The 16,129-nt window shown below is 46.3% G+C and overlaps 1 protein-coding gene across 3 annotated transcripts in view; it reads left to right on the top strand.

The window, feature by feature from the left end:
* Positions 1-16,129, top strand: part of sptb (spectrin, beta, erythrocytic) — a 67,310-nt gene that overhangs the window by 29,962 nt on the left and 21,219 nt on the right. For all 3 annotated transcript variants that reach the window (XM_063183754.1, XM_063183755.1, XM_063183753.1), the window contains 11 exons: positions 1,295-1,412; positions 1,896-2,054; positions 3,858-4,160; positions 6,982-7,132; positions 8,046-8,389; positions 9,164-9,319; positions 10,673-11,043; positions 11,360-11,497; positions 12,075-12,834; positions 13,884-14,086; positions 15,859-15,949. In XM_063183754.1, coding sequence (XP_063039824.1) covers positions 1,295-1,412; positions 1,896-2,054; positions 3,858-4,160; positions 6,982-7,132; positions 8,046-8,389; positions 9,164-9,319; positions 10,673-11,043; positions 11,360-11,497; positions 12,075-12,834; positions 13,884-14,086; positions 15,859-15,949 — 2,794 coding nt within the window. The remainder of the gene's footprint in view (positions 1-1,294; positions 1,413-1,895; positions 2,055-3,857; positions 4,161-6,981; positions 7,133-8,045; positions 8,390-9,163; positions 9,320-10,672; positions 11,044-11,359; positions 11,498-12,074; positions 12,835-13,883; positions 14,087-15,858; positions 15,950-16,129) is intronic.

The following is a 16,129-nucleotide window of genomic DNA, read 5'->3' on the forward strand; positions in this document are numbered from 1 at the left end:
AGCCGCTAAACATAGTAGGGGACTGGAATAATTCAGAGTATATATTTTTCCACTAGAGCCAAAGTTAACCCAAGCAAAGCCTACGTTATGCTGGATCCGTCTGGAAACAGTTCAAAAAATAGGCACCAGCTGACTACTATCTGTGTCTTGTCTCTGACTCATCTGATTACAACACTGCTATAGTAGGGTAACTAAGCACTTAACCCCTTAAGACGCGGCTTTATACATTTGTTGTTACCAGTATGGTAATGACCAAGTCATGGTGCATTACTAAAGGGCCTGTGTTGTGTCATAGTATTGTAGTGCTATGGTAGGTACATTTCAATGACTATTATAGCGTGACACTGGAGGTACGGCGCGCATTAAGGGGTTAAATGACCCAGGGCACAATGTTGGGCACCCCTGGACCCTGATCAAGACCACAAAAAAATATTTGTTTATTTATTAATTTTAAAGGACTGCCTATCAAAAACACTCCTAAATTACTCTCTGGTGCACAATGTTGGGTACCCCTGCCTTAGACCTAAAAAAGCTTTTTTGTTGTTTTTTAAAGAAGGCACCAGCTGACTTGGGTGTCTTGTCCGTGTCTCATCTCTCTCTCTCGTAGTGACAATGGTGGGCAGGTTCTAAGAAAAGAATAGGCACCAAGCTGATTCCTACCTGTGTTTTGGCTGTGTCTCGTCTGATTAAAACACTGATAAAGTGTTATCTGGTGACACAATGTTGGGGATCCTTGGACTAGACAGAAAGGTTTTGGTTTTTAAAAGCCACCAGTTGACTTCTACCTGTGTCTGTGTCTTGGCTCTGAAGCTGTTTACATGTACAGGTATATGGATATTTTTGAAAACGCATTGGTTTTGGCCTCCCCTTTACACGTAAACAGAGTTTTACAATCACATTTTAAAACTCAGTTAAAAAAAAAAAAAATCCCATTTAGGGTAATAAAAGCACCTGTCCCAATGTGTGTAATAGCGTTGCACCGATACCATTTCTTAGCCCCGATACCGATACCCGATACCTGATTGTGCAGTATCGGCCGATACCGATACCATACCGATACTACTCTGTTCGAAATTTATATACAGTATATATATGAAAAGTTATATAGGCTACTACTTGGATGTAACATCATTGCTATTATGGCTTTGTATCGGTGCCCTATTTGTTGGTATCGGCCGATACCGATACCACCATTTTAGTGCAGTATCGGGGCCCCTGCCGATACTGGTATCGGTATCGGTGCAACACTAGTGTGTAACCAGCACCTTTGTCTCACTGTGGCTACGATGTGCAGGTTTCAGGAGAAGGGCAATCTGGAGGTCCTGCTCTTCACCATCCAGAGCCGCATGAGGGCCAACAACCAGCGCGTCTACACCCCCAAAGACGGCAAGCTCGTGGGGGACATCAACAGGGTGAGAGCCGGCAGCACAGCAGCACCTCCAGCATTGTCATTTCAAGCTCCAGTACAGAAATAAACATCCAGCTACTGCATGGCCAATGTGTTCAGCTATGGCCAATTGTTTTTTCTATTCATGGTACTTTAATTGGATGTGTCTATGTTTCCTAAACCTTGTTGCTGAGTCACCCCCCTTTCTGTGCGTGCGTGTGTGTGTGTTTGTGTGGTTTTGTGTGTATGTGTGTGCCGTACCATATATGCGTGTGTGTGTGTGTGTGTGTGTGTGTGTGTGTGTGTGTGTGTGTGTGTGTGTGTGTGTGTGTGTGTGTGTGTGTGTGTGTGTGTGTGTGTGTGTGTGTGTATGTATGTGTACATGCATGCGTGCGTGCGTGCGTGCGTGTGTGTGTGTGTGCGCGCGTGTGTGCGCGCGCGCGCGCGCGTGTGTGTGTGTGTGTGTACGTGTGTACGTGTGTGTGTGTACGTGTGTGTGTGTCCGCAGGCGTGGGAGCGTCTGGAGCGTGCGGAGCATGAACGCGAGCGCGTGCTGAGGGACGAGCTGATCAGGCAGGAGAAGCTGGAGCAGATGGCACGCCGCTTCGACAGGAAGGCCGCCATGAGGGAGACATGGATACTGGAGAACCAGAGACTAGTGTCACAGGTACACACACACACACACACACACACACACACACACACACACACACACACACACACACACACACACACACACACACACCAGAGATTCCCAAGCCTCCCCACATGCATGCACACAACACAAACTGAGAACTTGTGTAACAAAGTCACACGAGCTTGCAAACACACAGAGAGTACAAAGACATTTGTAAACACTGGCACATACACATATGCACACAGTACAGGTCTAGGTCTTTGAACAAGTCTTAAAATTGATGAATATTATTTCAAACTCAGTGAGTGCGTGGGGTGTAAAATACACCTTAATAAGGCAGAGCAGTGCATACAGACACTTCCATTTCACCTAGATAACATTTGAAAATTTGTGCCCAGCAATGTAAATATTTAAGACTTCTAGTCTGTGACCCTCGCCACCTTTGTCAATTTCATAGCTCTCTCTGTGGGTGCTGTAGCTCTCCAGGCTGGTCTGTTTACCCCTGCTAGACACCTGGCATTAAATCTGTTTCCTTTCATTTGCCTCTGCTTCTCATCACAGCCCATTCCCAGGGTTTCCTCCAGCGCCATAGGCCTGCACACAGATAGGGACGAGGTGGTGCTAAAGCACCTGCCCCTTTGCCCTACAGGACACAATTATACATTGTGCATACATAATTTTATACAATATCATATATAATATGTATGTAGTAATATAAATATGTAGTAACTTAAGGCACCCAGAAGTTCTACAAATTCAGGATACAGATACAGACAAACAGGATAGGGGGGACATTTTAGCATCTATTGGTGTGTGTTTAAGGCAAGGCTAATCACACCCCTCGTTTCCTGTTCTCCATTCCTATTTTCTATCGGCAGGGCTAATCACACCCATCACTTGCTCCCCCATTCCCCACCACGACAACTTCGTACGACCTGACTTCACAGAGTAGGCATTCTAGCTACAAAAATCTAATTCTAGCAGGATAGGCAGTATACTTGCTACAAAATGTCAAGTTTTATCAGGATAGGGGACCAATTTTGAGTGTTCCTATCGGCAGGGCCTAATCACACCCCTCATTTACTCCCCCGTTCCTCATACAGGACAACTACGGCTACAAACTGACTTCACAGAGTACTCTGGCCATGCATACTAGATTCAAGATTCAAGATTCTTTTAATAGTCCCGAAGGAAATTTGTCTTGGACATACATAGCTGCCACATATACACAACATACACATGACGCCAAAAAACAAAAACAACAATAAACACACACATACATAGAAACACTCAAGTGCATATCCACCACAGCCCACCACCCACATACATGGCATTACAGGATGGTAGTTGTTAATGACCTGCGTTCAGTAGGTTAACAGAAACAGGGACAAAAGAAAACCTATACCTATTCAAAAACCTTTTCTTGTTTTTAACTGGTACTCTGAATCGCCTGCCAGAGGGTAGCAGCTCATATTCTGGGTACAAAATTTAAAATTCTAGCAGGACAGGGGACCAATTTCGAGCATTCCTATTGGCAGGGCTAATGACACCTTTAACTCACTCATCTAAATCCCCACACAGGACAACTTGGGCTACGATCTGAGTAGGCTACGATCTGACACTAGCTACATAATATCAAATTCTAGCAGGGATAGGGGACCAATTTTGTGCATTTCTGTCGGCAGGGATAATCACACCCCTCACTCACTCTCCAAAAGCCAAAGCCAAAGCAGGAGTCAGGATTCAGTGGCAGTGTGTGATTGCGGCCTTATGTCCCAGCCGGGACGAAGAGGATAAGTAAGTAAGTAACTCTCTCCCCTATCCCCCACGCAGGACAACTTTGGCTACGACCTGCCGGCGGTGGAGGCGGCCAATAAGAAGCACGAGGCCATCGAGACGGACATCGCGGCCTACGAGGAGCGCGTGCTGGCCTTGCTGGCCATGTCCCAGGAGCTGGAGGCCGAGCGCTACCACGACGCCAAGCGCATCGACGCGCGCAAGGACAACATCCTGCGGCTGTGGGAGTACCTGCAGGAGCTGCTGAAGGCCAGGAGGGGGCGCCTGGAGAAGAACCTCACGCTGCAGCGCATCTTCCAGGAGATGCTCTACATCATCAACTGGATGGACGAGATGAAGGTGTGTGTGTGTGTGTATGTGTGTGTGTGTGTGTGTGTGTGTGTGTGTGTGTGTGTGTGTGTGTGTGTGTGTGTGTGTGTGTGTGTGTGTATGTGTGTGTGTGTGTGTGAAATGGGAGCTGGTTGTTATTGTCGTTGTAGTTGTCGTGTATGTGTGTGATTTTGTGTGTGTGTGTGTGTGTGTGTGTGTGTGTGTGTGTGTGTGTGTGTGTGTGTGTGTGTGTACATGTGTCGGAGGGAGAAGAAGAGAGAGAAACGAGTGTGGAGTAAGAGGTGTGTGTGTGTGTGTGTGCTTGTGTGCTTGTGTGCTTGTGTGCGTGTGTGTGTGTGCGCGCGCGTGTGTGTGCGCGTGTTTGTGTACGCGTGTGCGTGCATGTGCAATAATGTGTTTGTGTGGGTAGTAAGAGTGTTGGTTAAAATGGATTTGTTGTAATCAACTGGGCTGCTTTTCTCCTCCTTCTCTTTGGACAAAAGCTGAAACATGATATTAAAGCAAAAAAAAAATTGATCTGTTTACAACTAAACTCTTTTCACTAACCTGGATTAAATACGTAGAATCTTCAGACGTGTAAGAGAGCAAAGACTCAACATGGAGGAGAGAGATCTCGTGGAGCCCACTGATCAATCTTTCAGTCTCTGCTCCTCGTTATGTTCTACTGAGAATCAGGACAGCCGAGTCAGCAGATGAGTAGGACTGATGCATGGAGTGCTGTGCGCTCCATCTCTTTGAGTGTCGAGACGCCTCTTAGACGCTATCAGCAAATGAGAACAAAATGAAGGCCTGTTTGAGAGGCAGGAAGAGTGAAACGACCCCTCAGGCTCCTTTCAGCAATCTTGGCATAAAATGATGCATGCAGAAATAAGTTTAAAGAATGAGAGTGTGATGGCTTGTGAGGCGATCTCTGCAAACATAAATGAAAATGTTATGTATACAATCAGGAGTGCGTTTCTCAAAAGCATAGTTGCTAGCCAGTTAGCAACTTGGGTCGTTGCCAATGGGAAATTGCATTATAAACAACAAAGTAGCTAACATAGTTAGCAACTATGGTTTTGAGAAATGCACCCCAGAATTGTTTAACCCTCTGAGGTCTAAGGCCTTTCAGAGGCTTTTAGGCTGCTTGCACCACCCTGACATTTTCAAGTATTTTCAACTAACAGTAAGCATCTATGCAAAAGTGGAATATATGGTTGTATTGTGAAAAGCCTGACAAGAAATAATCTGAAAAAAAATGGATGTCATACAAACATGTTTTATTTAAATTGAGTATAAACACAACTGTACAAAAAACAGGTTTCAGAGGTCTTCAAAAAGTTCAAGAAAACACACAATAAATATATCTAGCCAAGACTTCTGAAGTTTGAATCTTGTAAACAAATGTGTTGGCAGCATAAAAGTGAAAAGGGCATTTAGAAATGTTTTGTTGTTTTCATACAAAATGCAAAAAAGAATGACTATGTCACTGCCACTGCCTGTCTCATTTGAATACTAATGAGATAGGTGTGAACAAACCTCTAATGGCCCACACCCCCCTGTCAATCCCCATGTGCTCTGATAGCCCCAACCCCCCTGTCACTCTACGTCTGCTGTGTTTACCCTACCTGAAAGGGGCGTGTTGTCACCTCTGAATAGCCACTCAAGCACCGGTACTTTACATGTGAATAGCTATAGGTGTGGCTGCTACAGGCAGAGAGTACAGAATATGCGAAGATTTCTTTTCACTTTCTTTAAATTGGGCCAGCTATATAATTTATTTAATATATATATATATTTGAAATCTGAGGTTTCTAATTGTGTAACTTATGTGTTTCAATGACAAAAACTCACAGAGTTACAGATTTGTTTTTGGAGACATGTCAAATTGCCCTCTCAAGGGCAATTAGACCTCTATGGGTTAAAGAATTATTAGGGAACTAAACCGCAAACTTGGAGATAAAAGAGATGTATTTCTGGTGGAAGAATAGTTTCAAGTGCTCAGTGTTCTTGAGGGCCCTCAAGAAACAATGTGGTGACCCACTTCACCTTCTTGCATACAACAGTGTTATGAAACCACTGTCAGTGTTATTATTAGATGGTTTACATTCACAATAAGACAATGTATGGCCTAATAATACCCTCAGTACCATAATAAAACGGAATTCAGGCTGTTCCTGTATCAGTAATGATAATATACTGTTTTGACCTTAAGATCCACATCCAGAGTCAGCTTTGGTATTTTCTTCCCAAAACAGACCTCTAAATCCTTACACTAGCACAGTTTTTGCTGAATCCCGATTCTTGTGTTTCCTGGCAAAAGGCCTCCTCTTTCTTCCTTTGTTCCTTTATTCCTGTATTCCTGTCTTCCTTTCCCTTTCTTTCTTTCTTTCTTTCTTTCTTTCTTTCTTTCTTTCTTTCTTTCTTTCTTTCTTTCTTTCTTTCTTTCTTTCGTTCTCTGTACCAGTAAACCCATAACACTCACCCTTTGCTTCCTTCTCTCCCTCTCTCCCCCCTCCATAAACCCTTCTACCCTCTTCTCTCCTTCTCTGGTTCCCTCTCTTTCTCACTTTCTTTATTTGCTCCCTCAACCATGCCCTCTTCTCCTGGTCCCCTTTCTTTCTTTCTTTCTTTCTTTCTTTCTTTCTTTCTTTCTTTCTTTCTTTCTTTACTTCCTCCCTCCCCTTTCTCTTCCCTCCCCTCTCTCTCTCTCCATCACGTCCTCCTCTCCCTCTCCTCCCTCTCTCTCTCTCTCTCTCTCTCCATCACGTCCTCCTCTCCCTCTCCTCCCTCTCTCTCTCTCTCTCTCCGCCACCTCCTTTTCTCTCTCTCCTCCTCTCCATGTCCCCAGGCACGGCTGCTGTCCCCAGACTTCGGTAAGCACTTGCTGGAGGTGGAGGATCTGCTTCAGAAGCATGCACTGGTGGAGGCTGACATCGGCGTGCAGGCCGAGAGGGTGCGCTCCGCCAACGCAGCTGCACTCAAGTTCGCCAACGGGGACAGTAAGTAGTACTGTACAGAGACTTGGTGGACATAATTCACACACGAATCAGAAATGCTGCTTGGCTTTACATTGCAGGGAATATGGGGATAATGTGTGAGTAAAAAAAGAAGGCAAACATTTGGTACCTAAGGACACGTTCTTTTAAGTACTGTTTTATAGGGACAGTGAGTGCAAAGGGACAGGGGTGGAGGGGCAGACACTTAGTCAGTTGACATAATTCACACACAGATGGGAAATGCATTCTGTTACAGTAGAGGTTTCGGTTGTGGGAAGAGGGGGATACTGTTTGAAGGAAAACGAAGGAAAACTTTGGCATCTAAGGACATGGCCCCTTGTGTAGAAAAGACACTACCTTTTCTCATGTCTTACTTGTACAGTTCATCACTTAATACATATGAACATAAGTTCAATATGAAAAGGGTTTTTCATAGATACCGGTACTTCATATTAGAAATACAGCTGCCAGCTGAACTTTGTGAGAACATTTCAGGCCCTCCAACCTTTCTTCAGATCTGAACCTTTATTGTAATGAATCGAAAATCACTGAGAGCAAAACGGTAGTTTAAGTAGATGTTCTCTCACACAATCAACAGTTACCCTGTGCTTTGTATGTTCTTTTAATTTTTTTACAGTGGGTGCGCTCTTATGATATTGTGGACCGGCATCTAAACGAATATTAATGCAAATATCAGTGCCAACACAGGAAAACTTTCTGTGCTACTTCTTTCCCCTCACACCCTGTGAAACTATGGTATAAATATACTGGCTATAAGCCATGTGAACCCCAGGTGTTGATTACGGTGGTGGCCACAAGCCACAGGCCACAAGCCCCGCAACCTCCAGGTATGAGTATCAATATCAGTACCTTACCATACCACTTTCCTCCCTTCCTTCCTCCCCTTGTGAACCAGGCTACAAGCCGTGCGACCCGCAGGTGATCCGCGACCGCGTGCAGCACCTGGACCTGTGCTACCAGGAGCTGGTGTCGCTGGCCAACCAGCGCAAGGCGCGGCTGGAGCAGTCGCGCCGCCTCTGGAACTTCTTCTGGGAGACGGCGGAGCTGGAGAGCTGGATCCGGGAGAAGGAGCACATCTTCAGCTCGCTGGACTACGGCAAGGACCTGACCAGCGTGCTGGTGCTGCAGGCCAAGCACGGGGCCTTCGAGGACGAGCTCGGGGCACGACGCGCCCACATGCAGGAGGTCATGGACGAGGGGGAGAAGATGGTGGACGGGAAGCACTTTGGTGCAGCCAAGGTATACAGCACATTACATTACATTACATTTAGCTGTTATCCAAAGCGACTTACAGTTATTTACAGAGTATATTGGTTACAGTCCCTGAAGCAATGTGGGATTAGGTGCCTTGTTCAAAGGCACTTCAGCCACGGATAGAGGTGTAGGTGAGGATGATTGGATTCGAACCTGCAACCCTCTGATCTTAAGTCAACCTCTTTAACCACTAGGCGACGTGTTCCCCAGTACATACATGTGCATACACATGTGCAGCCATGAGTATTTTGAAGCAAAAGTTGTCATTGTGATTATTTTTAAGTGGGCAGCTTTGTCCTTATCGTTAGGGAGTCATTTGTGGAGTCTGAAGGTTGCATTTGAATCCATCCTATCCTTGGCTGATGTGCACTTGAGCAAGGCACCAAACCCAACAGGGACTCTAGGGACTGTAACCAGCACCCTGTACCTAAGCAACTGAGTCACTTTGAATGAAAGTGTCACATGATGATAATTATGATGAAGGTGATGATGATGATGATGATGATGATTATCATTATCAATATCATTATCAATATCATTATTATCGGGGCGCTGTGGCGCAGCGCGCTAAGCCTCCCACATTTGGGCTTGCATGCCCATGGGGACCCCGGTTCGAATCCGGATGGGGTCATTTCCCAATCCTACCCCATCTCTCTCCACATTCACTTCCTGTCACTCTCCACTGTCCTATCTGCAATAAAGGCAAAAAAGCCCATAAAATAAAATAAAAAAATATCATTATTATTATTTTTTGCTTAGGTACAGACACGCATGGATGACGTGAAACGACAGTGGCAGCAGCTGGAGGAGCTGGCAGCCTTCCGTACGCGTAACCTCCGCGACACCCAGCGCTTCTTCCAGCTGCAGGGGGATGCCGACGACTTCCGTGCCTGGCTCCAGGATGCTGCACGAGAGGTGAGAGAATCAGAATATTGATGAAGGTGTGTGTGTGTGTGGAGGAGGTGTGAATACTCATGCCCCAAAGTGCTGATCTTGAGGATTGTCTTAACCCCTTAAGACACGGCATTATGAATGAGCTGTTACCAGCATGGCAATGACCAAGTCGTAATGTATTACTAAAGGCCCTGTGCACTGTCATAGTAGTGTAGTACTATAGTAGTTACTTTTCCATGTCTATTACAGCGTGCCACAGGAGGTACGGCGTGCATTAAGGGGCTACAGTGTCTTTTGACCTCCGCTCTTGGGCAGCACCCTTCTGTGGCCTCATTTCGTGTTACCTCCCTTCCTGTTAGGGCCTTTAAGCATGGGCTCTACTTCTCTTCTGTTGTAATCACACACTGCATTTGGTTTGCACGATGGTCCAATACTTTCAATCATTCACCAAATAGTTGCCATTGCACACTCAAAGCTATGCATTTTTTGTTATTATTATTATTTGGACCTACATCTTCATCATGTTGCTGATATAAAAAAGTAATTACCGGTACATACAATTTCTGTGCATTTTGATAGCATTTTAATGGTAGCCCATTCACTCTTTGCTGAAAACACTCAACTGCACCCTAACAACATTGCTATGACAATGGAGAGAGTCTGAAGTAACCTATTAAGACTTGGTCTTTACCATTTTGGTGACAATAAGGTTATAACAGAGGGCTCTGTGATGAGGGGTTAATGTATTATTTTTATGATTATTTTGTATTCCTGGTCTGTGTACAAACTCTGTCTGAGTTTGTAATGCTGTAGGGCCTTCTAAGAAACCTGCCTCTGTATTTTGGCTTCAGTGGAGGAGGTGTGAACACTCATGTCCCTTGAGGATTGTCATGGGCAGCATGAATTCTGGAAATGAGCTACTAAAAATATGTCACAATGCACCTTTCAGCCAATAAAACGTATAGCTGCTACTGCTATTAATGGAGGACTCATGGACAGACACCAGGTCACTGGTTTAACAGACTGGACATCTTATGACTTGGCAGACTTTTTTGCAGAGTTTCAGTGAAAAGAGTTTTTTCCTTTAATTTTCCAAAACCTCAGAAAAGCCACAAGCCCTATCAAGTTGCTATGCAATCCAGGGTTTCTCAGAGCACTTAATAGTCAAGGCGACTATCTTTACAACAAGCACCTTCCACACGGTACTCTACTAAAGGTATCCAGCAATATGCTGATTGTAGTAACTCCCAGGCATCCAGCGATCTTCAGTATTGACAGTATTTATAGCAGTAAAACCAAGATCCTGTACTCTCATCACAAGCGTGTAACGATCTTCAGTAGTAAAACCCAGACCCTGTACTGTTCTTATCCCAGGCGTGCAGCAAGGACGTGGGCCACGACGAGTACACCACGCAGCGCCTGGCCAAGCGCCACCGCGACCTGCGCGACGAGACCCGCAAGAACGCCGCCACGCTGGACGGGCTCCAGAAGCAGGCGGCCGCCCTGCCCGAGGAGCTGCGCAACACGCCCGACATCCAGACGCGCCTGGCCGACGTGCGGGACCTGTACATGGAGCTGCTGCAGCTGCTGGACATGCGGCAGAAGAAGCTGGACGACACCATGGCGCTCTACACCATCTTCAGCGAGACGGACGCCTGCGAGCTGTGGATGGGCCAGAAGGAGACCTGGCTGGTGGGCCTGGAGACGCCGGAGAAGCTGGAGGATCTGGAGGTGGTGCAGAACAGGTGGGTGGATCAGGGGGGTGGGGGGGGGGTTGTCTGTCTGTCTGTCTGTCTGTCTGTCTGTGCGTGTCTGTGTTTGTCTGTCTGTCTGTCTGTCTGTCTGTCTGTCTGTCTGTGTGTCCGTGTGTGTATGCGTGTGTGTCCGTCTGTGTGTCTCTCTCTCTCTCTATATTCCTTCGTTGTGCGCCTGTGTGTGTTATTGTGCTGTGTGTGTGTGTGTGTGTGAGTGCGTGTGCTTGTGCTTGTGCGTGTGTCTGTGTGTGTGTGTTTTTTTTGATTGATTAATGGATCATTGTTTAATGATTCATTCTTTCATCAGACTGGCCATCCTAGCATCAGAAATGGACAACATGCAGGCGAGGGTGGATGACGTGAATAAGGCAGCCAAGCAGCTGGAGGACAGCAGGCATCCCCGCACCAAGGAGGTGAAGGAGTGCCAGGCCAGACTCAATAAGAGGTGAGCATCTCAAACTGGCCTGTTCATTAAGTAAGGGCCGTTTTGCACTCAGCTCTGTCTGCTGGCGGATTTCATTGACTTTATGTCAGTCTCTGTGAAATGCAAAGTGGGTCTTTGTGGGCAGTGACAAATCTGTCAATTAATGTGGCCGCATGTATAGATGTAATACATGTAGCAATGTAAAAAAAGCAATACAAACTCATTGACGACCATCAACTCCACCATGTGTCAGACACACCTATCACCGCCCGTCAGGGAACAGAGCCAGTGTGAAAGAAGGGTAAGGCCTCTGACGCATGCATTCAATTTAATTAATTAATGCAGGCAGAGACAAATAATGTAACTTCCTGAAAGGAATACACAGTACACTTCAAAGACTCTTCCGGTATAAGAGCCATACAGATTTCAAGAAACATTTCCAAAGTTATGCCAAAAACTGTTCAACTATTCTACAATTCCTTATCAATTATATGAATATATTGTCTAAATAATAAATTGATGCAACAAAGTACAGCTGAAAATCTCTCCATTGCATTATTTCTGACATGCAGCACTTTCCGTCTCGTTTCGCTCTCAGGTGGGCCGCCTTCAAGGCCATGGTGGAGCAGAAGAAGTACAAGGTGGACTCGGCCCTGAGCTTGCACAACTACGGGCTGGAGTGCGACGAGACCGAGCTGTGGATCAAGGACAAGACGCGCGTGGTGGAGTCCACGCAGGACCTGGGCAACGACCTGGCCGCGGTCATGACCATCCAGCGCAAGCTGTTCGGCATGGAGCGCGACCTGGCTGCCATCCAGGACAAGCTGGACTTCCTGAAGCGTGAGGCCCAGCAGCTGGCTGCCGACCACCCAGACTCGGCCGACAAGATCATGGAGAGGCAGGAGGCCCTGGACCGCGCCTGGGACACCCTCCGCGGCACCCTCAAGGACCGCGAGGACTCCCTGGGTGAGGTCAGCAAGCTGCAGACCTTCCTACAGGACATGGACGACTTCCAGGCCTGGCTCTTCAAGACGCAGAAGGCCATCGCCTCCGAGGAGATGCCCAGCAGTCTGCCGGAAGCAGAGGAGCTCCTGAAGCTCCATGACGCCGTGCAGGACGACATGAACGGGCACGAGGAGGACTATCACCGGGTGAGGGACATTGGAGCGGCCGTCACGCAGGGTCAGGAGGATGATCCCCAGTACCAGCAGCTGGAGCAGAGGCTGAAGGGCCTGGACAAGGGCTGGGAGGAGCTGCACAAGATGTGGGACAGCCGCAAGAACTTCCTGGGCCAGGGCCTAGGCTTCCAGCAGTTCATGAGGGACGCTAAGCAAGTGGACGCCGTCTTGAACAATCAGGTGAGAGATATAGAGAGATAGAAAAGTGGGCCCTAGCCATGGCTCAAACGGCTAAAGTACGGCTACGTCAGGGACCTAGGTTTGATTCCCAAGGTCATCTCCCCATCATCCCCCATCTCTTTCTCCCACACACTTCCTTTTACCATTTCACAATGTCTTATCAAGTAAAGGTATAAATGTCCCTGAAAAAAGAAAAGAAGAAAAGTGACACATTGTGAAACATAGTAGTAGAAACCCAATTAAGACACAATTAAAAATAAAATGTAATTACAGGGAGAACTTACACCACTTTTGTAGTCCTATCTTACTAAACATAACCTTTTTGACCGCTACACTTCATCATTGTCTCATTACATTAAGTCTTGGTTGGTAAAATATATGTCCCAGATGGCAATGCAGTTAAAAAAGGATTTATTTTTAAACATGATTCATTTTTTAGAACATACCCGTAAACAGGAGTTTTTGCTGTCATGAAACATTCATTGCCCCACATGTTGGAAACGCTCTTTCATTATTCTTTTTGATCATTGACTTTGCAATATTTATAGCCTTAATAAGATGACGGAGGTACAGTTGAAGTTTGATTTGCTTTGCCCCCAAAGCGTTTTCACAAACAACAGTGTTCTTTAATTATGTACAATATGTACAGTATGCGTTTCTTCAATAAACAGTCAAATATGGTAAAAATGCTGCAAAACCCAACTAGATGTTTTCAGCCTGGCGTGTATGTGCACATGACATTCCTCAGTGTTAATTCAACACTAGGAAAGTAGTTCCAACACTGTGAGTGTTATTTTCGAGTCTGTAAGTGTTGGATTGGACAGTCATGGCCTAACAGTTAAGAAGATGGGCTTTAGATCAGAGGATCGAAGGTTCAAACCTCACCCTTTCACTCCATGGCTGAGGTGCCCTTGAGCAAGGCACCTAACCCAACACTGCTCCAGGAACTATAACCAATAACCTGTACTTAAGACAACTGTAAATCGCTTTGGATAAAAGTGTCAGCTAAGTGTAATACTGTAATGAAGCATTTCCCATGTGTGCAATAGGAGTACACCTTGGCCCACCTGGACCGTCCCGACACCCTGGACGGAGCCGAGAAGGCCCTGAAGAAGCACGAGGACTTTGTGAACACCATGGCAGCCAACGAGGAGAAGATCATCAGCACCCTGGACAGCGGCCAGAGGCTGGTGGACAGCGGCAACCTCTACTCGCCCAAGGTCAAGGACAAGATGGACTCCATCCAAGACAGGTCAGTGTGGACGTACAGTACCGTAGTTCATGCTGATTCATTTGCTACATTCCACACAGTATTCTAATGGCCACTACCATCCCTCCATTATGCGTCCATAAGTTATATTTATTGTTTGGTGTCATACATAATCCATTGACTGTATACAAAATGTACAGTAATTAACTTAATGTAATTTAAAGGTCATTTTAGTTCATTTACTTTAGTTTAGTTCAGACATCATCCATCTTCAAACTCTCATTGCTCAGTTTTTGTAGTGTATATATTATGCTTGTCTCTTTCATGGCACCCCCTCCTGAAATTCCACCTTGTGGCAGTGTCTCGTCTATACTACTGACACATAATCATTTCGCTTAACAGATCTATTGAGCTGGCACTGCCAGTGTGGTCCTCTGCCAACAAAAAAGCCACAGACTCAAACAAGCACAGCAGTGTTTCTTGTTTACATTTAAATCAAACATCACTATCGGACATGCCATGGACTTACCGCAGCAGCGACTAGGCAGGAGGAGTGGCTCACTGTCTGTTTTTCCTCCCCTGTATGCACCTATTGCTAATGACACCAGTCTATCACTCAGAGAGGGAGAGGGGAGTAGTAGTGCATTACTGGTGCTGGATCAGCAGTGCTTTGTAGGCCTTGACATGGAGAAGAATGAACAGGGGGAGCGGGGTTGCCAGATGATTTCCAGACCCCAAAAAATGATCAAAACCTGCCTGGAAGCACTAAATCCCGCCCAATTCTTTTGATTTTTATGGCCAAAAATTAGACAGGCTTTTCACCCTCAGATGACCATCCTAAGTTGGGAGGGAAACTGCCCAATCTGGCAACACTGACAACACTGACAGGGGGTCCTCTGTCCATTAGCTACTAGTGTAGGCTACAGTAGTGCAGTCTGGTCTGTCTGGGTCGTCTCCCCTTCTTTTCTCCTCTCTACTCTACCTCTCCTCCTCTCGGGGTGTCTCCTGATGCATATTGATCGGTTTGGAAAGAGAGATGGGGAGAATTGAAACAGAAGTAGAGCGAGAGAGAGAGAGGGAGAGAGAGAGAGAAAGAGAGAAAGAGAGAGAGAGAGAGAAGGCTAATTGAGGGGAACAGGAACAGATGGAAAGACAGAAGGGCAAGTAAAGGGAGAGAGAGAGAGAGAGAGAGAGAGAGAGAGAGAGAGAGAGAGAGAGAGAGAGAGGAGAGAGAGAGGAGAGAGAGAGAGAGAGAGAGAGAGAGAGAGAGAGAGAGAGAGAGAGAGAGAGAGAGAGAGAGAGAGAGAGAGAGAGAGAGAGAGAGAGAGAGAGAGAGAGAGCCACGCAGAGAAAGTGGAGGGGGAGAGAGAGAGAGAGAGAGAGAGAGAGAGAGAGAGAGAGAGAGAGAGAGAGAGAGAGAGATGTAATATAGACCTCCCTTTGCTCCAGAGGAGGAGGGCAGGAGAAGAGCCCATGTTGGGTTGGCGTTTGTGTTCACTGTGAATAGAGCCAAATGCAAGAATCGCTTTTTGTTGAGAGATTAACGTTATCGTGCTGAAACAGAGCGCTCATCTGCCTTTGTTTTCTGCATGTTTGTGTGTGTGTGTGTGTGCGCGCGTGTTGTTTGTGTGTGTGTGTGTGTGTGTGTGTGTGTGTGTGTGTGTGTGTGTGTGTGTGTGTGTGTGTGTGTGTGTGTGTGTGTGTGTGTGTGTGTGTGTGTGTGTGTGTGTGTGTGAGTGTGTGTGTTGCGTGCGTTCGTTTGTGTGTGTGCTTGCATGCATGCATGTGTTTGTGCATATGCCTCCCATCTGCAGATACAACCTGAATCGGAGAAAGGCTAACGAGGTATCAGGGAAGCTGAAGGACAATCGGGACCTTCAGCACTTCCTCCAGAACACTCAGGATGTGAGTGATTTTTCCTCTGTTTCAAAGGCCGCAGCTCTACTCTGAAGTTGTGTTTTTTATTGATCTACTTACCTCAACCTCTATTTCTCCCCCCACCTCCTCTCACAACTTCTTAGTTTTCCTTTTTGAAGTCCTTTTTTGTATGTAGACTGACTCCCCCTATAGTTTCTATTCTCCTTC

Source organism: Engraulis encrasicolus, chromosome 19, assembly GCF_034702125.1.
Source record: "Engraulis encrasicolus isolate BLACKSEA-1 chromosome 19, IST_EnEncr_1.0, whole genome shotgun sequence".
Lineage (NCBI taxonomy): Eukaryota > Metazoa > Chordata > Actinopteri > Clupeiformes > Engraulidae > Engraulis > Engraulis encrasicolus.